The following is a 22,048-nucleotide window of genomic DNA, read 5'->3' as shown; positions in this document are numbered from 1 at the left end:
GCTAAAGCCACAAGACAGCCATAAGGACTCAAGACCACCGTGGGACAACACACACAAAGGGCTCTGAGATATTCCAGAGGCTGCAAGCCCATTTCTACTGCCCTTTTAGGCTAGTCAACTTAGATGTTGAAATCTTTCCAGGTTTAAAATCTAGCTCAGAGTAAAGAAGCAAGCATGCAAACAGAAACTCCAACATACAAGGTAATTCAAGTAACTTCATGCCTTCTCAACACACACTGAGTACACTCTCTGACCCTCCAGTTGAACAGGTCTCAGTTCATGTCCAAAAACTAATGAAGTGCGTCCTGGCTCACTGTACTAACCCATATTACTGATATTTATTGAGCCAACTTAGTGTATTAGGCAATATACGAAGTCCTGGCACCACATATAGAATCGTATTTAATCCTCAAAATAACCTAATGAGGAAACTAAGGCTAAAAGACCAGAACTGTTAGTTTGACTTAAGTCAGAAAAACTCAAAGACAAGAGTGCAGGTGGACTTACCCCTCTACCACCCCAAACCAAAAAAGAATCTTCCAGTGATCTTTTAAAAACACCGTGCTGGGAACGAGGAAGGTGCTCAATAAAATATGAAGAATAAATATTAAATATTCCTATTTACTGAGACCAAATCCAGTTCCAATTCTACTTGGGTTTTCCCTAAAGCTCACAACATAGGAAGTCCTTGATATATAAGAAACTATAAATTCATGCTTTAAAAATGAATCTCTACCCTGTCACAGTGAATGTCAGTGACCTCTTAAAGGGCAAAAATTAAAAAAAGGATTGGTTGAAGAAATGGTAATCCAACTAGTACACCACCTTGGATTTCCTTCTACCTAGGATTCAAAGTGGAACCATGTATTTTATCTTGCTTGCTGGCTCATCAATCAATCAGTCTCCAGCCTTCATGTAAGTAATTTTAAGTCAAATATAACATGATACTGTTTTACTCAACCTCTGTGGAAAACAAATAGCTTTTATTCTATTCAGTAGTTTTAGACTGAAGTCCTAACTTAAGTTTCTTCATCCTGGAAAATTCCAAATTTCTTACAACTTACCCCTAATTATGGGACTGCAGCTTAAGTGTACGACGTTAAACACCATAAAAAGCTGCAAGACGCTCTTTTAAGGGAAGCGGAAACTGGTCAGAGAAACGCCTCCAATTTTCATCCCCAACTTGATTTTTAAATCCATGAAGGATCTGCAAAAAAGTAAAAAATCATTATCAATAACAAAAGAGAAACTCTCATATCTGCGTAGCTTCTGAAATCAAACACTACTGATTTTATTATTCTAAAATTTTACCCCTATTAAAGTAGTTATTCTCAAACTTCGTTGAATTCTACACCTTTCCATGTCTTGCCTAAAATCACCTCATAGAATATGCTGCACTTTGCTTTGAGAAGGTTAGAATTCAGCAAGTGTCCTAGTAACAGAAGTACTGTAAGCAATCTGACATAGTAGTAATGAAAAGCAAGCAAAAAGGTATAGCATTCACCCAAGGGATTAAAAATTTTATGCCTTATTAAGTTTATTCAAATTGAAAATATACAAAGCTTTGGGGGTTCATAGTTGCAACTATATAGTTCACTAATTTTAATATTAGGTAATTCAAATGTGTAGCAGCATTTTATTTCTTATTTTGTTATGGCTGAGGGCTGACTGGAGTTAACCACAAGGGGCATTACTAAAACAAACACACAGGTTTAATCCTTGCTGTGACCAGTTAGATTTACTTTGTTCAATAGATTATATTATACTCCAATCTTAGTCAGCCATCTTTGAAAATACATGCTATTTTGCATAGGTGGGATAACAGGACTTCATGAATCAGTGGTAGTGCTTGAGAAAATATTTTTAAAATACATGCTCTATTGATACAAAGTCACTACTGTATATTAAGAAAAGATCAAGTCAACTTCTTTATTACCAAGAACAAAAGTTATATAGTCTACCAGTACTGATTTGAAGAGTCTAAGTTTCATATGAAATAAAAACATAATTTAAATTTCCCAACTAAGTAACAGTCACATGATGTGCATCATAAAGACTTTTTAGTTACCTTACAGAACATGTCTCGCAGATCATCTTTTGGATTAATCCATGATGCAACAGCATCACAAAAAAATATAAAATCCTATAACAAGCAAGAAATACATCTTCAATTGATACTGTATTTGTCAAACACAACAAAAGCTACATGTAAACTTCAGAATATATATCAACAGAATCCTAGGTAAAAAAAAAACCAACTTTTTAAAACAGCTATAATAAGGAATTAAAGTAATTTCTTAATGGTTGTCCCTGTTACTCTACCATCAAGGAACCTCTAACTTATTCAGTTTATACCGGAATTTAGTGCTACAGGAAAACCCAAATGAACTTGTTGGCCAACCCAGTATTTAATCTTACATTACAAAACCCCAGTCTAGTAAATGTGTAGCATCAGCAAGGACTGAAAGCATCAAAGAAGCACCAGTTTAAAAAATCTTCATTTATGGAATTATATAAATTCAATAATTTTACAGTTCTGATTGGCCTAGAAATAATTCAAAGCTAGTTAAGTATATACCAAACAAGTTTGACTTAAAGCATAGGAATTCATATATCTAAATTTCAAGATCCACCTCCAGATAGAAATGTAAATGAAATGATAAGTTAGAAGAAAAATTATGTAGTTACAAACAGCACCCAGCCCAACCCAACTCAAACAAACAAAAAAACCCCCCAATGCTCAGCCTATTATTTAAAAGATAATCACGTTATTCTGACTAAAAGAACAAGGTGATGACAGGTATATGCTTGAAATACTTCATTTAAGTATTTTTCAAGTTCGACTATCTTACTGAAACAACAGTTCAACATACAACATACAAGATACTGCTGATGTACAACTACTTTAAATTTTACTATTAAATTCAGAAAACCTCATTAATTTCAAAAAAAAATCACTAATACTAAAATATGTGCATAAAACACATATTCAAGCAAATAAAATACCACGTGCCCAAAGTTTATGGTTTATTCAAATTATGATTCCTGTGTCTTCTGAATATCAAAGTCTGATGTTAAAAATTTAAATTATATATACATGTAGAATTTGTGATTAAAAATTTAAACATAAATAAAACTTCATACATTTTCTTTTAACCACACCCAAATAAAGTATGTGAAAAGTAGAAATTTATACCAACTTTTTAGTAGAGATTTCATGACCACACGTGTTACTGTCACTGTCTTAAATGTTAATGCAAAAGGAAAAACAACAATAACAAAAAAAAAAACCGCTGTATGAAAATGCTCCTTCTTAATATGGTATATACCACATCAGATACCTCTAAAACGTATTAAAGGGGACACAAAGTTCTTAAGTATTGGAAAAAACCCGGAAACTCAATGCCAGGAGGTTATTTTGCAACTAGGGACCATCTTTTAAGACAGTAATGGCTTGTTTTAATAGTAAGTTATTAATGTTATACAAATCTAAAATGAGCCAAAAGATTTTTTTCCAGTTCTACTTCATATGTTTTCAATGCCTATCACCTACATCAATTTTGAATTTTCTAAGCTGGTATTTCACAATGTTTCTAAACCTGAATTAACAAACAACACAGTAATCAACGTAAGATAGGAAGTATCAAAAGGTCTCAGTTAAAAAATGTTCAAAGCACCTATCCCTTGAAAGTGAAAGTTTATTTTCTGGAAAACCCCTCCCATACTTTCTTTTCCTTACAATTTATCTGTTGAGGAACCTGGGACATTTAACCTATAGCCCCACAGCCTGCATTTTGTTGATTTCATACATATGGTGTAAATCAACACATCCTTTGATGCTTTGTGTGTCAGCTGGATCCAGAGGTTTGATCAGATTCACGTTTAGTACTGCTGCCAAATAATTTTTTAAAGGCTAAAGACATCTAAATATAGTATGAAATAGCGTAAGAAATGAAATTAAGGATGAATAAATCACTAAATCATAAACTCTCAAAAGTTAAAGCAGTTTCAATGGTTGATTCAGTATTCTATTTTATTCACTACCGAGTTTCTGATCTAAGTAACAGAAAGAGTATCCTACTATTTGATCACCCTCTGAAGTGTAGAGAGCCTCAAACTCAGCAAATTGATATTCACAGTTTTAGGAAGCATTTACAAAGTAAATAAATGACGTTTGAATGTGAATGAAAGAAGCTTTGGCTTAATTCAAGTCAAGAATATAACTTTTATTCTCCCAATCTGCTGTTATTATATGTCAGGACCAAAAAAACATTTAGGAAATAAAAATAGGCATCATCATTTCAAGATGTTAGGAAATACACATTTAAAACATAATTTGTTTCAGTATCTTCAGTAAAAATAGGTAATATTTTTAATAATTATAGTTTAAACTTTAAAGTTTCATAATTTAGAACATTAAAAGTTAAATCCTTTTGAACATCTTACTTGGATTACTCCACTGGGATTCACACTGATCATGGTACAAATCCCACGAAATGCTGAATCCTTTTCCTCATTGTCCCTTATGTTTCTCAGAGAGGTGCACCTATTAAATTATAGAATTGAGTTTAGCATTTAAGTAAAAAGCAGGTTCAACTACAATACTAATGGACAGTATTTAATGGAATAAGCACCAGAGTAGAGATAATGTTTATATTCAAAGAATTTTCATAAAGCTTAAGTTTCTCACACTTACTATATTATGCTGGGCCCATCTAATCTCAATATAGTGAAAACCTTGAAATTCACAATTCTTACTAATAAATTGCATCTAACTAATAACAACTGATTTTAATTTCTCATTTAAACTATTAATGAGCTTGATCCAAGAGTAAATTACCCATTTTTAAAACTGTATTATGACTTGTATTCCATTAAACACTACTAAAAATGTCTTGATTTGAAAGACTGTCAATCGAAAGAAGCAGAACATAGGATATACTGCCACAGTAGAAACTATTATTATACAACTTATGATGTAGATGTTTAATTTTTACATTAACAAGCAAATAAGATTTTTATACATAACAAATTTAAACATGTATTTCTTAATGCAATCCAAGTTTTCAAATTAATTCTAAAAAAGAAACAATGCAAAAACCTAAATTTATAGAATTTGCATGCATCTTTATTTTACTGGTGGATATTTAAATGCTTTTTATGTATAATCAAGCTTTTTAACACAGCAAGCATGTGACAATCTTATCCCATGCATCAATTAGTCGTTAGCCACAACATAAAATAAATATGACGATGCTACTGAAAAACCTCACAAACCTGATAGGACAAGATTAGTCACATGGTTGGCAATGATAAAGGATTGTGATTTTTGTAACCAACTGAAAATATATCTAAAAGTGAGATAGAAAGAGAAAGAAAGAGTGAAGAAAAATGAATTAAAAAAAAAGATTGAATAATACACACCAGGGTCTTATAAACTGCTGTAGCATGGGGGCCACCTCTTGAGGACAAACGTAACCAAGACGACCAATTGTTATTGCTAAGGTAACGCAATCACGGTTATACACCACCAAACGCCAACCAAGACATGAGCAAATGAGGGGGAAGGAGAAAAAATAAAGAAAAAACAACAAATAACTCAGAAACAGAAACCAACAGAATTTGTGTATGATAATAAACATAAGATTTCACCAGTGCTGTTTATTACCACCCCCTATAATAAGGGGCAGCAACATATATGGCATACTCTTGGAAAAAGGAAAACAAAAGGAATTAAAAAAACTTTAAAGATTGAGAGAACACCAAAAACCGTGATGAACTGCTTTTCTCGCTCAATCGTCAAGATATTCTGTTAATAAAACGATGAGCGATTAAACAGATGGATTTAGATTCTTCCTTCAAAGCCAGTTGAAATTTCAGTTTAACAATGAAATCTAGGTTTTCTCCCCCAAGAAATACTAGTAAATGTAAATTATTACATTTCTGAATTGTCTATTCAAACACATTTCTCAGAAGTTAACAGTTAAAAGCTTTCTCACTTCTTTACGTAGCTTTCTATGTGATTTCCATTCTTTGAAAATTATCTAGGAATCTGATCAAAATTTTGGTATAATTTTGGTTTGTTTGCCAGCATTTCCAAAACAAGCCAGTGGACCATTTGTTGCCTGATATCAAAATCAACTATTAAATTTTAGGTGTTGTGGTACATACTGAATAAATGGATTGGAAAATTGCTGTGCTATGTCAAATCCCGTTCCAAAAAAAAAACCTCTGATGGTGATGATGATAACAACTCAAACAGTCCACTAATTTCAAACCCTGTTTGACAAAAAGGAAATTTAGACAGTCCACTGTAATGACATGTGACATGTGGACCAAAGGAACAAATATTCTGTCCTTGCTATAAAATGCACAGCACATGATAATAGATAATAAAACATACTGATTACATGCTAATATTTTATTTTTAAAAATTTGAAGTGGGAATTAATCAAACATATATTCACCATCAAAATTCAGTTAAGTCCTTAAATTTACAAAGAGTTAAAAACAGGTGCAACTCAGAACTGCATTCTGCAATTCAAAGGTACATTACATATAAATACATTTATACACAACGGGAAAAAAAAAAAACAAACAGAAAACAAACCATGAGGTGCTTTAATGGTGTTCTCTCAAAAACTTACAGGTTAACCTTTCATAAAAAAAGGGTGGGGGGGTAAAGAAAAATGTTTAAGGATTACTTGAAGCAAACTACACAGATAATACTAAAATCCAGCAGATTCATATGAAGCAAGAGAAAGAAAACCTATGTTCAAAAGACACAAACTATGCAACATTCTCATTAAACAGGCAAGTATGAACAACCCAATGAAACATGCGATAAAGCAGATGATGGTCCATTGAAAAAGTTCAGTGTAGGATATACTAATTAGAAAAAAAGCAAGTAACTGCATATACTAAGGAATTGGCTTTATGAAATATTAAGATAATGGTAATTAAGTTGCTAAAATACACAGATATTACCCACTAACAATGATTTTATTTTAATAATTATCCACCCCCCTCCTTTGGGGATGGAATAAAAGAAACATTTTCTGCAGTCACTTGTGATAAGAATAATACAGTGAATCCCAAGTGTGTTTCTTAATCATATCAATTCAATCCATCAACTTGAAGGGCATTATCAACTACCTTTTGATTTACTTAGGGTAGATTCATACTTAGAATATATTCTTATATATAAAGCCAATTTGTTCAAGGAACTATAACAAATTCACCACCTGATATCCCACAAGAAACTTTAATATACATTACACTCAACATTTATTTGCAGTTATGCATTCACATTTAAAAATAAATAGGAAGTTTCTTAAGGTTCAACAGTAATTTGATAATGGCCAAGTGTTCCAAATCTGAATGTCATGTATAGGTACTGCATTCTAAAGAGATAAAAACCTGACAAGATTTCATAACCATCCTATACATAGCTTTTTATACTTTTCAGCAAGAAAATCTAATTCACTTCATGATATAAACAGTACCCATACAGCCAAACAGCCATATAACTGTTTCATAATTAAAAGATTTCCTTCCATACCAATAATCACATTAATTATCACATTAGGATATAATAAACTTTCTATAATTAAAAAATGTAAAATTAAAATACCTTTGAAGATAAATTTTTATTTAGAAAAACTTATTTGTTTCTTTGTCCAGTATATTGGTAAGGCATTCACTGACTATGAATATACTACTGGAATTGTCTTAGTATATAAAGAAAAAGATGTGCCTGGTTGAAAACAAAATTTACATTTTAAAAAATCAGGGAGGGGTGGAAAGAAATCACCCTGAAATGTGTTTTATAGTATGGAAGGTACTCTTTAATATAAACATGCTCTCTATAAATGCAAAAGAGAAACAAGCCTCCTGAATAAAAATCCCACAAGATACTGCTTTAAGTTCCCAATCTGAAGAAGAATATACAACAAAATACAAAATACATATGCCATTATTAACGAACTAGCCACTACAATGCAATCTATTTTTGGCTACATTTTTACAAATTAAAAAAAAAAAATTACTCCCCAGCTGCCAGGTATTCTCTGAATTAATGTAAAAGTAAAATTCATATCATTCAATAGTTATTTTAGTTGGGGCCCATTTTAGGGAGTATTAAAACACTATAACAGGGGAGAAAGTGGTTTTTTTTTTTTGAAAGTTTCTGAAAACTGGCTGTGGAATGAAGCTAAAACAGTACATTTCATTACTGAGAATACAAATTAGCTGTTAATTAATAAGCTGGGTTTCTAAAGCTAGCTTTGCTTTAGTTTCTCTACACATCTTAATGTAAAATTAAAAGGCAAATAATTTTCTCTTCACCGTAACAGTTCAGTCATATGGTACCTGTATTCTCTAACAACGTCTTTGGTGTGTTGGGTCTGTTAATGATTTCTACAAGCTGGTGCAACACCATAGGAATATAAGGCTGCATCTCTATACCTAGATCATTCCCAAAAGAGAAAACAAAAAAGAAAAATTTCACTGTTAAAATATCAATGTAAAATATTTTTGCCCCCTTTACTGTGATATAATATTCATATATATAATGCTCATTATAAAATATTAAATTATCAAAAATTTATGTTTTTAAAGGGGAAAAAAATCTTACCCATTTGAATGGAGATTTCTCCAATTGCCCATGTAGCATTATTGCAGACTGAAATGAACTCTGGATTTAGGTTGGTTCCCAATATTGGCATGAAATCAGCTAGAAAAAAAAAGTTTTTAAAAACTATGTAGTAAACTTCTCAATAGCAGTGTTTTGTGCTTTAAAGGAAATCTACCAGATGGAAACTGAAATCTAGGCAAGAAACAGCCTTTAAAAAAAAAAAAAGCTGTTGGTAATAATTATCTTAAGAAACTGAAGGAAGCAATATCTGGCCACTGAACGTTCATGTGAAATGTATCAGGAAGCCCAAGTTTTGGTTTTAAGTATCATTAAAAAGAGCTGGTCAGAGTAATCTCTCTTGTCATCAGACTGAGGAAATTTAAAATAAAGTGAGGAAAACACGATACAATAGAACTTTCTTCAAAGCTGGTTTTTCACACTCAGAAAAAAAATTTAAATCAATGATTTTGGCTTTTACAGTAACTTTTATCCTAGTGCTCAGATTGTGGTCTCTAAATATCACTTTCCATTTAAAAGGAAAAAGGGCTATCAGAGAAATGTCCCATCGCAGGCTAAGGGCAGGAAATGCACAAAACAAGCCTGGACTATTTTTTCATACCAGAAAAGACTCTGGACCCAAGTTGGTAAAGCTCCTGTTGCCAGCGGTAGGACAATTTGAGCATCATGAGCTCATACTGACAACTCTAACAAACACAAACTAAACTCTGAAACATAATATAGATACCTATGGAAGATGCTGGAAATCAATTATTATTTTGAAAACTGGTAAATAAAGAGAAAGAATCAAGTAATTATCCTGCCTCTTCTCCTATATGATTTGTACCTCAGGGCAATAATTTATTGATATGGGAAATGTCTCTATATATGCATTCTCACTACTAAACGAAGAATCAGAATATCATCTTTTAACCCCTAATAAACCAGTCGATCTCACAGTTTCTCAATCTCAGCAATACTGATAATCTGGGTCAGATTATTTTATTGTGGCGGGGGGCTGTCTCATGTGTTGTAGGATGTTTTGCAACATCCTTCGCCTCTACCCACTAGACACCAGTAACACACCCCCAGTGTTAAAATGTCTCCAGACATTGCCAAATCGCTCCAGTTGAGAAACACTAACCTGGAATATAATCATCATGGTTGGTAACATTAAAAACAGGGAGACAACTAGAAACACTGTACCTCCTGAAGAAGGTACATGATCTATAAAGTCATAAAATAAAAAAAGAAATGTAATCTTTCATACAAGTTTAAACTCATAAAAACTAAATCAGGTGGGCCTTCCCTGGTGGCGCAGTGGTTGAGAGTCCGCCTGCCGATGCAGGGGACGTGGGTTCGTGCCCCAGTCCGGGAAGATCCCACATGCCGCGGAGCGGCTGGGCCCGTGAGCCATGGCCGCTGAGCCTGCTCATCCGGAGCCTGTGCTCCGCAATGGGAGAGGCCACAACAGTGAGAGGCCCACGTACCGCAAAAAAAAAAAAAAAAAAAAAACTCACATCACAGCAATAGAAAATATTCTTACCTATACAAGGCTTAACATGCTGAAAGCAAGCTTTTGTCAGATCACCTAACAGGGCGAAGGAACTCTGTCGAACCTCTGGCATTTTATCCTGCAAGAAAGAAGAAGAAATTAACCCCAATGTGACACAGAGAACCAGGTTTCAATTCATTTCAATTTAATAAGTCTCACCTGCATGCACTGATACATTAGTGTTAGAATGTTACTTCGGGCTACTAGCTGCTCAATGTTGCCTCCAAGTCCTTCAGCCAGGCCACTGAGTAAGTCAAGAGCCACGATCATAAAATCTTTATCTGGAGCCTCATACTGATCTGGTTGAGCATTGTTCAGCTGAAATTAAGACAAAATTTTTTGAAAACTTACTTTGAATCAATTATTGAAAAAGTTTGTATACATTATGCCTATCCTTAGAAAAATGTTTGATGCCAAGAAGGGAGAGAGAGAAAAATTTTAAAAAATACCATTGCTTGTGCAAGAGTCTTCTGTACTAGGTTTACACAACGCTGATACACAGGTTCACAGTATGGAAGGAAGCCAGACTGCAGGGCTGTGGCAACTGAAGATAGGCACTAGAAAAGGATAACGCAGATGTGTAAAACTTCTAGGTATAATTGAGATTATGATAAACGCTTCAAAGTGTACTCAATAAGATTCCGGTCACTTATGAGCCTGTTCTACTAGTCTATAGCATAGCAGGTTTACCTTTTCAAACCTCTCCTTTGGATGCCATTCATTGCTGTTAAGTTTACTAGCTGGTCAGGGGAGGTTTCCTCAAAAAAATGTAAAGGTTTCTTTAATGAACATTATCTTTCAGGAACAGATTTAAGTATTCTGTATTCCTATTTTTTCCTCAAATGTAAGAGAGACATTTATTTATCCTCCCATCCTGGTCAATACAGTGGGTGGACTTTACTGGGCACATTCTGAGCCCCTGCCTGGAAGTAAATATATCTAGTCATAATAATAATTCTTGTTTTGTTGGGCCCAGGATTAGCCATTGCTCTGTCACAGAAGTTTTTACTTTGCTGGTTAGGGACAATCCATGGCAGAAGTGGTGACCCCTGAAATGACAGGGGGACAAGAATGACTGAACTGGCTCTACCAATATCAATTCATCTAGGTTTAAGTTACCACATGTGAGAATGTATTCAGTTATTTGAAGAGCATATAAATTTTGGGGGGTTAAAAAAAGCATTTAAATACACAAGAAAACAAAACTTCAAACTAGACAGAAAAGGTATAAAGTGAAGTCCCTCCCATCAGAGTCCCAATGCTACTTCACATGAGTATATGTATGTATTAACAATAGATAATAGATAAAAGAATTTATGTCGATTATGACATGGCTATATATCCATATAAAGAAATAGTTAAATAGAGATGGACATATATATGCTGATATGGAAAGATCTCCAAGCTAATTCACTATCAAATAAGTAGAGCAGGCTAGAAAACATACACAATTCAATCCATTGTCTACTTAAAAAAAAAAAAAGCATAACATCCATTACATTTTTTCTGTTTCACAGTATTTCTGTGAAAACAGAAAATTTTAGATGTACCATAATTAAAGTTACGGCATGTTACATATTTATTCAGCATTTTAACAGAAATGGTTCAGAATGTAAATTAACACTTACCGCATATACCCATTTTAGATTTGAACACGTGTTTTTTGATGAAACACAGATTAACTAAATGTTACCAGCTTAGCATACCTCAAGTAAAGGGAAGAGATCTTTATCTTCATCCTTTAACATGTTCCATTTCTGGATCAGTGGAGGCATTAGCATCTGAATATATTCCTAATTACAATGATGAAAAACACATAAAGCTCCACTACCATATGTAAACTAGTCCATTTTGAGTGTATGAAAATTAAAATCCATTTACAGTAATTGTGTAAAATTATTACTGAAAGAATTTTAAGACTCATTCTTTGAATTTTTTTTTTAGTCCTGGGGCCTGTGACATGTAATGACTCCTGCTGAGTAGGTTATAAATGACAAGTAAACTTATTAAAGACATTTGCAGAAAAAAATTCATAATCATTTAAATGTGCTTACTAAAACGGAAGAATTCACGCAACCAAGTCAATAAACATAGTAATCATGTAAACAGGAGCACAGATTCTACATGGTCTAATCTAAGATATTAGGAATCCCCCCACCAAACAAAACCAAAACCACCAACATCAAAGCAAACCCACAAACAAGTGTCCTGCACCAAGTTTTAAGTATGAACACAGACATTTTCTTATGATGTTTCAGAGAGTAATCATAAACATGAAATCTGTTCTTCAGCAGGGAATTTCGAGCTATATTAAAATTCTAATATTATTTAAATCGTATTTAAACAAATCAAATTCCACCCATCTCTTCTATTCTTAACAGTACTAGAGACAGAGTCTGGCTTCCTAGCCACACTTCTGTACCACTATTTAGCATTTTAACCTATTACCCTAATTTTTAACTATTTTACCTTAGTGTATTCCTCATACTTGTAAGTTCCAGTGAGAAAACACAGATGTCTAGATGTGGTACTCTAAAGCTAGTGTTTATTAAATGAGACACAAAACTACTTGGAATTAAGTAAAAGTTGAAATCCAGAGTATAAAACCTTTATCCTCTTTCCTTTAGTCCCTCTAAAAAGTGTTGGTGCATTCATGTCATATGCTCCTGTAATCTTCACACCCTGCACATATTTATTTTTTAAAATACTACTTAAAAGGTGAATACACTTGCTGTCTTTTTCAGCTCTACATTCTTAAAGCAGCAAACACTAAGTGTTCACATCACCCCAAACATGTTAATTTTCAAATATGTTAACCTTTTGATTGTAACTATACTTTATATTTAATTTTTTCGTAACAGTTCATCATAGGTACTTACAGGTTTGTTTAAGTGATGTCCTACTGAATCTGCTAATGTTCCTATGGCATCATAAAGAATGAGCAGGTTTTTATGCTGGTATTTACTAAATGCAAAGACCAAGGTATCAAGTATATAAGCAAGGTAAGGAACAAGTTCTGTACAAGCCTCCTCTTCCAGGGTAGCAAAGGCACTATAATTTAAAAAAAGAGAGAGATCACTGTTGTACAAAAGAAACAGTTTACAATAGAGATAGGAATCTAAGTCTACAGTTTATAGAATACCTATTACACTTTACATGCATGTTTGCCTACCGTACCACACCAGATGCTTATTTTTAACCAGTTCTTTCCCATTCCTTATGCTGTCACTTACGGGCATTTGCTTAACTACAATGGTAAAATCTAAAACTACTGTTGGTTCATTCAACAATTTATTTGCTGTTTACTATTTATTTAGTGACTGAGTGCTGGGAACATAGCAATGAACAAAACAATGTCCCCATTCTCGGGGGGTTTACATTCTAGTGATGTTCCAGATTAATGAAATCAGAATTGAAACTGTTAAATGGTAGGAACATTTTTTAACACTTAGGGTCTTTGAGATGTATGAGAACATAGCAGTGTGACGATCTCTCAAATGTTTCTCTCAGTGGGAGGGGGAAATGGGGTGCTGGAGGTCAAAGGGCACAAATTTTCAGTTATAAGAATAAATTCTAAGTGGCGGGGTTGGTGGGGGTAGTGGGATGAATTCGGAGATTGGGATTGACATATACAATCCTAATATGTATAAAATAGATAACTAATAAGAACCTGCTGTATAAAAAAAATTCAAAAAAAAAGAAAAAAAGGAATAAATTCTAAGGATCTAATGTACAGCATGGTGACTATAGTTAACACAGCACTGTATACTTGAAAGTTGCTGAGTACATCTTAAGCATTCTCACAGAAAAAAGAGTTACCCATGTTCTATAGGATCTTGATTTTGGTAACTGTTCTACCATGCTTACGTATATCAAAATCAACATGTGGTACACTTCAAGTATATGCAATTATTTTTGTCAATTATTCCTCAGTAAAGTTTAAAATTTTCTCTAGGCTCCACACTATACATTAGAATGCACAGTGCATTTGTTATTATACATTTGTTTATTTGAAGCTTATTTTTTAGGACAAATATACAAGAAATGAACAAACTCCAGGGCCTCAGGGCAATTACTTCAATTTATACCTAAATGTGTCTCGACTTTAAGGTGTATCTGGCCCTTCGTTTGTAAAATTAAGGTTATTTTCTTCTGTTTTAGCCAGGTAAGAATTTCCTAAAATGACAGGCTTAAGCCATTTGTTAACTGAAGTCTTATTCATTAACACTGAGCTATATCTATTTCCTTCATGGCACCTTCCACAAATTATAATTATATAGTTGTTCAGTATACCCTACTAGCCTGTAAATTTTAAGACGCAGAGAATGTAAGCTCGGCATTTAATATATGCCTAACAATTAGTAGAGAACTAAAAAAAAAACTTGCTGAATGAATAATCTACAGGAAACCAAGCATAATTGGTATCCTCCCCCCGCTTGAAAAAAAACTGAGTGCTATTAATTACCAAAGCTCCCTTGTTTAACTTTCTTTCACATTATTACGAATTAGGACTCTTCCAGACATTTTTGCTTCAGATCTGGTAAAGTCCAGCTACACTGAAATTTACTTTCCTCTCTTTCAACAGCTATTTCTTCTTATTAACAAAGTCAACAGTAAAAGCAATTTTATTTGAAAAGTTAAGAACTATAAACATTAGGTGGCAAGGCTTTTTAGAACATGAAGGTTTGTTCCAGAAAACGGAAATGCTGGTAGTAATGAAACTAACTGCTGATCTGATGTAAAAACAGAGACAGCCCCAAATGCAACTGATAGAGTGGCTACTGGAGTTGAATCACCATGTGGCAACTTGTTATCACAGTTGACCTGTCGACTAATAATGTCACTCTGCTCAAACTTTTTTATTCCTTCAAGAGTAGGACCCTTGCCACTTCCACTCCAGATATCTGTGTGGGAATTAGGGTGAAAGATGATGCCACTGTTAAAGCCACTAAGGAAAAAAAAATGTGAAGAAACAGTAAATATGGATGTCTAGGTAGAGTCTCATTTGGATTTATAAAACCATCAGGTCAAAGATACAGATAACAAAGAATGTCTCACCTGCAGGCAGCTTCTTGTACTCTTTTGTTGCTATCCAGGATACGCTTTAGCAGTTCCGTCATTAATGGCTTCAGGTACGTGTCTGGGGGCTGGCTGACTACCCAGTGTGCATAGCGGCTAAGAGTCCAGCACGTTATGGAACGCACAAGAGCCTTTTTATCAGAGAGGCACTGAATAAGGTGAGGAATGAGCTCAGGTAGGTACGGAATCATGCCCTGCATGCAACCTAGGAATAAAAACCACAGAACTATTTCAGGAAGTGCTGAAATTTGGTTAAAACAAAATTATTTCAGTTGAATACTAAACGGATACGTGCATCCATGAAACATATTCAGATCATCTCCATTCCAATAAATATACTGCAATAATCTGTTCCAAAATTATTTTAAAGAAATAACTGAAATGAGCGCTAACTGCTCTTTAAGTATCTTTCAGTAGGGTTAGGAAAGCTCATTTTACTTCTGCTACAGAAATTATGGCTTTCAAAAATGCCTGTAAAATGCTTCAATTTCTTGCAGATAGATGTTTACAGCTAGGACAGAATAATGATCCTTTATAGAGGATGATGACACGACTTACGTTTCTTACACTTACCTATAGAAGTTATTTTTCTAGCAACAGGGATGCTTCTGACATCAGAATCCTCTCATTTTGTTCTCTCTTTTTTTTTCTGTTCTCTTTATTATAACAAAAGCATTTGCAAAATATCTGGCTGGGGTTATAAGTAAGTCTATGGTTGTTTACTAATAATTAACTAGCTCAAAGTAAAAACTTATCCTAAGATGGCTTTTAGACTCAAATATCGTTTTTAAGGTTAATGTGGATCATAGTCTCACCTACTTCAATAGTCTTATTAGCAACACAAGACAGCAAAGTACGTAAACAGTTTCTGCTTATAGAGTAACAAGTCCTTAAAGTAGCCTAGTCACATTAGCACCTATTGAGGACTTTACAGTTCAAGTTTGATTTAGACTTACCTTCAGCAATTGCTCCTAAAACCAATATGCCTGATTCTTTAACAACCCATTCATGATGAAAAAGTAATTCTTTCAAAAGGGGCAAAATATGTGGCAAAAGCTCATCACGATACACATTTGCAAGAACATCTAGGGCAGCCGCAGAACATTTTCCTAAGGAAATATTTAATTCAAAGACATTACATTAACTTCCATTATCATTTATAGTTATATATCTATAAATCTATCTGTATCTATATACAGATAAAATTTGTTGTATGTACAACACTTTATTTTTACCTCTACAAAGTTTGAAGATATTTAATCCTGTATACGACTGCCCCCTTTTTTTTTTTTTAAATAAAGCGGTTACGTTGGCCAGAAATAACACCTTACTCATCAAAAGGGTCTTAGTTATACTTAGTTATACTTACTGTATGGTAGACCCATTCATATGAATATTATACTGCCAGGAAACAGAATGAAATATTTATGTACTGACACAGAATGAGTTGCATGATATATGGAAAAGAATCAGCAGAGTACATATGATCTGATTTCACTTCTAGAACATCAGCCTTCCCTCCTAAAAAGAAGACATAGGCCTACCTCAGATATTGCAGGTTCAGTTCTAGACCACCAAAACAAAGCGAGTCAATTGAACTTTTTGGTTTCCTAGTGCATATAAAAGTTATGTTCACACTATGCTGTAGTCTAGTGAAGTGTGTAATAGCTTTATGTCTATAAACCATGTACATACCTTAACTAAAATATACTTTATAGCTAAAAAATGCTAACCATTATCTGAGCCTTTGAAAAACTGTAATCTTTCTGTGGAGGGTCTGGCCTTGATGTTGGTGGTGGCTGACTGATCAGGGTGGTGGCTGCTGAAGGCTGGGGTGGCTATGAGCAGTTTCTTAAATAAGACGACAGTGAAGTTCGCTGCATGGACTGACTCTTCCTCTCGTGAACGATTTCTCTGTAGCACGCAGTGCTGTTTGACAGCATTTTACCCAGGAGAACTTCTTTCAAAATTGGAATCAATCCTCTCAAACACTCCTGCTGCTTCATCAACCAACACTATGTAATAGTCTAAATCCTCAGTTGTCATTTCAACAATCTTCACAGCATCTTCACCAGGAGTAGATTCCATCTCAAGAAAAAGCAGTTTCTTTGCTCACCCATAAGAAGCAACTCCTCATCCATTAAAGTTTTCTCATGAGACGCAGCAATGCAGTCACAGCTTCAGGCTCCACTTCTAATTCTAGTTCTTTTGCTATTTCCACAACATCTGCAGTTACCTTCTCCACTGAAATCTTGAACCCCCTAAGAAGAATCAACTTCTTCCAAACTCCTGTTAATGTAATGCTGATATTCTGATCTCTTTCCATGAATCACAAATGTTTTTAATGGCATCTAGAATGGTGAATCCCTTCCAGAAGGTTTTCAATTTACTTTGCCCAGATACTTCAGAGGAATCACTACCTATGGCAACTATAGCCTTACAAAGTGTATTTCTGAAATTACTCCTTGATCCATGGACTGTAGAATCAATGCTGTGTTAGCAGATGTGAAAAAAACATGAACCTCATTGTACATCTCCACCTGAGCTCTTGGGTAGCCAGGTACTTTGTCGATGAGTAGTAATATTTTTAAAGAAATCATCTTTTCTGAGCAGTAGGTGTCAAGAGTAGGCTTAAAATATGCAGTAAACCTTGTCATAAACAAATGTGCTATCATCCAGGCTTTCTTGTTCCATTTACAGAGCACAGAGTAGATTTAGTGTAATTCTCAAGGACTCTAGGATTTTCGGGATGGTAGATGAGCACTGGCTTCAACTTAAAGTCACCAGCTCCATCAGCCCCTAACAAGAATCAGCCTGCCCTTTGAAGCCAGGCACTGACTTCTACTCTCTAGCTATGAAAGTCTTCGATGGCATCTTCTTCCAACAGAAGGCTCTTTTGTCTACATTGAAAATCTGTTGTTTTGTGCAGTCACCTTCATTAATTATCTTAGATCTTCTGGATAACCTGCTGCAGCTTCTACATCAGCATTTGCTGCTTTACCCTGCATTATGTTATGGAGATATAAAGACTTTTTTCCTTAAACCTCAAGAACCAACCTCTTCTTCTGCAGCTTCCTCTCCTCTCTCAGCTTTCAGAGAACTGAAGAGAGTTCGGGCTTTGCTCTGGACTAGGTTTGGCTTAAGGGAATGTTGTGGCTGGTTAACCACAAAAACTTTCTCCTTATCAGCATTCAAGCTGTTTTGCTTGTTTTGTTTTTGTGTGTTCACTGGAGTAGCACTTTTAACTTCCTTCAAGAACTTTTCTTTTGCTCACAACTTGGCTAACTGGCGCAAGAGGGCTGGCTTCTGGCCTACCGCAGTTTCTACATGCCTTCCTCACTAAGCTTAATCATTTCTTTTAATTAATTAGTTGACTGATTTTTTGGCTGCGATGGGTCTTTGTTGCTGCGTGCAGGCTTTCTCTAGTTGCGGTGAGCAGGGGCTACTTCACTGTGGTGTGCAGGCTTCTCATCGTGGTGGCTTCTCTTGTTGCGGAGCATGGGCTCTAGGTGCACAGGCTTCAGTAGCTGGAGTTCGCGGGCTTCAAGTCCCAGCTTAATCATTTCTAACTCTTGATTTAAAGTGAGAGACGTGGGGCGTCCCTGACGGTGCAATGGTTAAGAATCCGCCTGCTAATGCAGGGGACGCGGGTTCAAGCCCTGGTCTGGGAAGATCCCACATGCCGCAGAGCAACTAAGCCCGTGTGCCACAACTACAGAGCCTGCACTCTAGAGCCCGCGAGCCACAACTACTGAGCCTGCATGCTGCAATTACTGAGGCCCACATGCCTAGAGCCCGTGCTCCGCAACAAGAGAAGCCACCGCAATGAGAAGCCCGCGCACTGCAACGAAGAGTAGCCCCCGCTCACCACAACCAGAGAAAAGCCTGCGCCCAGCAACAAAGACCCAACGCAGCCAAAAACAAAATAAAGTGAGAGACATGCAACTAACTCTTCCTTTCACTTGAACACTTAGAGGCCACTGAAGGGTTATTAATTGGTCTAATTTCAATATTGTTGTATCTCAGAGAACAGGGACACTGAAGGAGAGGGAGAGAGATGCGGAACGGCTGTGAGTGGAGCAGTCAGAACACACACATTTACTAATTAGTAAGTTTGCCATCTTATATGAGCATGGTTCACACAGCCCCAAAACGATTACAACAGTAACATCAAAGATCACTCATCACAGATTGCCCTAACAAATATAATAACAAAAAAGCTTGCAATATTCCAAGAATTATCAAAATGTGACAGTGTCACAAAGTGAGTAAATGCTGTTGGAAAAATAGCGCCAACAGACTTGATCAGTGCAGGGATGCTACGAACCTTCAGTTTATAAAAAATGCAGTTATCTATGAAGTGCAAGAAAGCGAAGCGAAACAAAAGCTGGTTAAGCCCGTATACCCGTTTTTCTGTATCTGCATAGAAAAACTTCTGGAAGAACATAATGATGGGTGGGATGTGAAAAGGAAGTATTCCCCCCCCCCCAATTCAACACACATTATTACTTTTGCAGTTATCTACATTAAATCTTAATGCATGCTCCCCACCAACCTTAAAGTAGGAATACACTGGGAAGTAATTCTGTGGTAGTAATGAAGACCTTGGGTTCTCTTGTTGTGTGAGATTTGGGTTCCAAAACTACATGTGCCACCAGTACTAGCTAAGCTAACCATAGGGAGTTTCTCTTTTTGCAGTATCTTTACCTACCCAAGGCTGTTGGAAAGATTAAATGTGAAAGGCATACAAAGTCCTTGGCCTAGCGCTGGGCACGTTAGTCACTCTAAGGAACCGTTAGTTATAGGAAACTAAATGGGCAGTAATCAGCATAATTCCAAATAATTTACAGAGTTCAGGCTGATGATTCATGTCCTTAATTGCTCTATCGGTTAGTTACTAGAAATCTCAACCCTCTGAATCACAGCGTGGTTCTTAACTGGGGGTGATTTTGTGTCCCAAGGAACACTGGGCAATGTCTCAAGACACTGCTGGTTGTCACAGTTTTGTGTGTGTTCTCCCCCCACCTCCTGCGCTACTGCCATTTACTGGGCAGAGATCAGGGCTGCTGCTCAAAATCCTATAATGGACAGGATGATCCCACAACAAAGAATTACATGGCCCAAAACGTGAAATGTGCTGTGAACTAGAGCAGCAAGATTTAAAAACCAGCACGCAAGCAAAAGCAAAACACAGGTGTCTAGATTCTCCCCAAAGTTATCTAATTAGTATGTGGCCCAGAATGCAGGCTTAATATATGATGTGGATTTGCAAGTAAGGTTGAAAACCAAGATTTTAAAAAGCATATTTGTAAGTCTGAATATGACAAAAGCAATTTATATAATTTTGGAAAACTGCATGATAATCAATATTCATGCAAATTATCACACAAAAAAATAAGTTTATGTTAGGAAAACAGGAAAAGTTGTTTTCTATGGTCAATGTTTCTATTTCACAGTATCAAACAAAATATATACCCCTTTGAGAAATGACAGTGTGAGATAAAGTCTTTTTAAGGAATAAAATGACAAGTAAATGAAGAGCAGACCCATCAGGAAAATACAAAAACAAACCCACAATAAGATTATCACTTCACATCCAGAATGGCTATAACAGAAAGAGACAACCAAAAAGTATTGACAAGCATGTGGAGAACCTGGAGCCCTAAGACACTGCTGGGGGGAATGTAAATGGTGGAGCCACTTTAAAAAACAGCCTGGTAGTACCTCAAAAGGTTAAACATAAAGTTACCATATGACTCAGTAATCCTACTCCTGGGTATATACCCAAGAGAATTGAAAACTTACGTTTACACATCAAACTTTACATAACTTCACAGCATCATTACTCACAATAGCCAAAGGGGGGAAACAAAATGTCCATCAAATGATGAACAGATAAGTCAGTCACAAAGGACCACTTTTTGTATAATTCCATTTGTAGGAAATGTCCAGAACAGTTCCTAGAGACACAATATAGATTGGTCGGTGCTTAAGGCTAGCGAACTGGAAGAAAATGGGAGTGACTACTAATGGGTACAGGGTTTCTTTTCGGGGTGATAAAAATGTTCCAAAATTTACTGTGGTGATGGTTGCACAACTCTGTGAATACACTAAAAGCCACTCAACTGTAACCTTTTGTATGGTATGTGAACTGTATGCAATGAGGGCACTGTATGGTATGTGAATTATTTCTCAACAAAACTGTTAGCAAAGCAAGCGACTGTGCTTCTCCCTCTCTGACTTACTTAGATTCCAGTCAGAAATTGTATCATCATCATCAATTTCATCGTCATCATCATCTTCCTCTTCAATTCCATCTTCATCATGCTGCTGAGCCACTGTCCTTGATCGATGAAAACGTGGCCTTATGTCCTGTTCACTATCAGGAATTGTTTCATCTTCTTCAACATCACCCTGTATATTTTTTTTAAAGGAAAATTTGGTTATATTCATTATAAGCTAATATGTATATCAGTGAAAGAATGAGAATATTCAGATGGGGTTATGCATATTATTTTGAAATACAGTTGACTCTTGAACTATATGGGTTGGAACTGTGCGGGTTCACTAACATGCAGATTTTTTTCCAATAAATGAAGTCTTAACACTACTACATAATCCATGGTTGGCTGAATCTGCAGATATGGAACCATGGACACGGAGGGCCAATGTAAAGTTATACAGGGATTTTTGACTGAGCTGAAGGTCAATGCTGCTAACATCCCATTTTCAAGGGTCAACTGTATACCTCTTCATTAAGAACCACTCCCCTGGGGAGAAAA

The 22,048-nt window shown here is 35.4% G+C and overlaps 1 protein-coding gene across 6 annotated transcripts in view; it reads right to left on the bottom strand.

The window, feature by feature from the left end:
- TNPO1 (transportin 1) overlaps positions 1-22,048 on the bottom strand; it is an 89,559-nt gene that overhangs the window by 6,555 nt on the left and 60,956 nt on the right. For 5 of the 6 annotated variants that reach the window (XM_019929872.3, XM_019929874.3, XM_019929873.3 and 2 more), the window contains 14 exons: positions 21,512-21,680; positions 16,223-16,375; positions 15,246-15,471; positions 13,067-13,238; positions 11,894-11,980; positions 10,637-10,744; positions 10,347-10,505; positions 10,179-10,266; positions 8,636-8,734; positions 8,371-8,466; positions 5,425-5,500; positions 4,447-4,546; positions 2,069-2,143; positions 1,065-1,207 (listed from right to left, as the gene is read on the bottom strand). In XM_019929872.3, coding sequence (XP_019785431.1) covers positions 1,100-1,207; positions 2,069-2,143; positions 4,447-4,546; positions 5,425-5,500; positions 8,371-8,466; positions 8,636-8,734; positions 10,179-10,266; positions 10,347-10,505; positions 10,637-10,744; positions 11,894-11,980; positions 13,067-13,238; positions 15,246-15,471; positions 16,223-16,375; positions 21,512-21,680 — 1,716 coding nt within the window. In that variant the 3' untranslated portion in view covers positions 1,065-1,099. The remainder of the gene's footprint in view (positions 1-1,064; positions 1,208-2,068; positions 2,144-4,446; positions 4,547-5,424; positions 5,501-8,370; positions 8,467-8,635; positions 8,735-10,178; positions 10,267-10,346; positions 10,506-10,636; positions 10,745-11,893; positions 11,981-13,066; positions 13,239-15,245; positions 15,472-16,222; positions 16,376-21,511; positions 21,681-22,048) is intronic. The other variant, XM_019929871.3, reaches the window with a different exon arrangement.

This window comes from Tursiops truncatus, chromosome 3, assembly GCF_011762595.2.
Source record: "Tursiops truncatus isolate mTurTru1 chromosome 3, mTurTru1.mat.Y, whole genome shotgun sequence".
Classification (NCBI taxonomy): Eukaryota; Metazoa; Chordata; class Mammalia; order Artiodactyla; family Delphinidae; genus Tursiops; species Tursiops truncatus.
The sequence above is the reverse complement of the archived record's forward strand: the minus strand, read 5'-3'. Positions and strand labels throughout refer to the sequence as shown.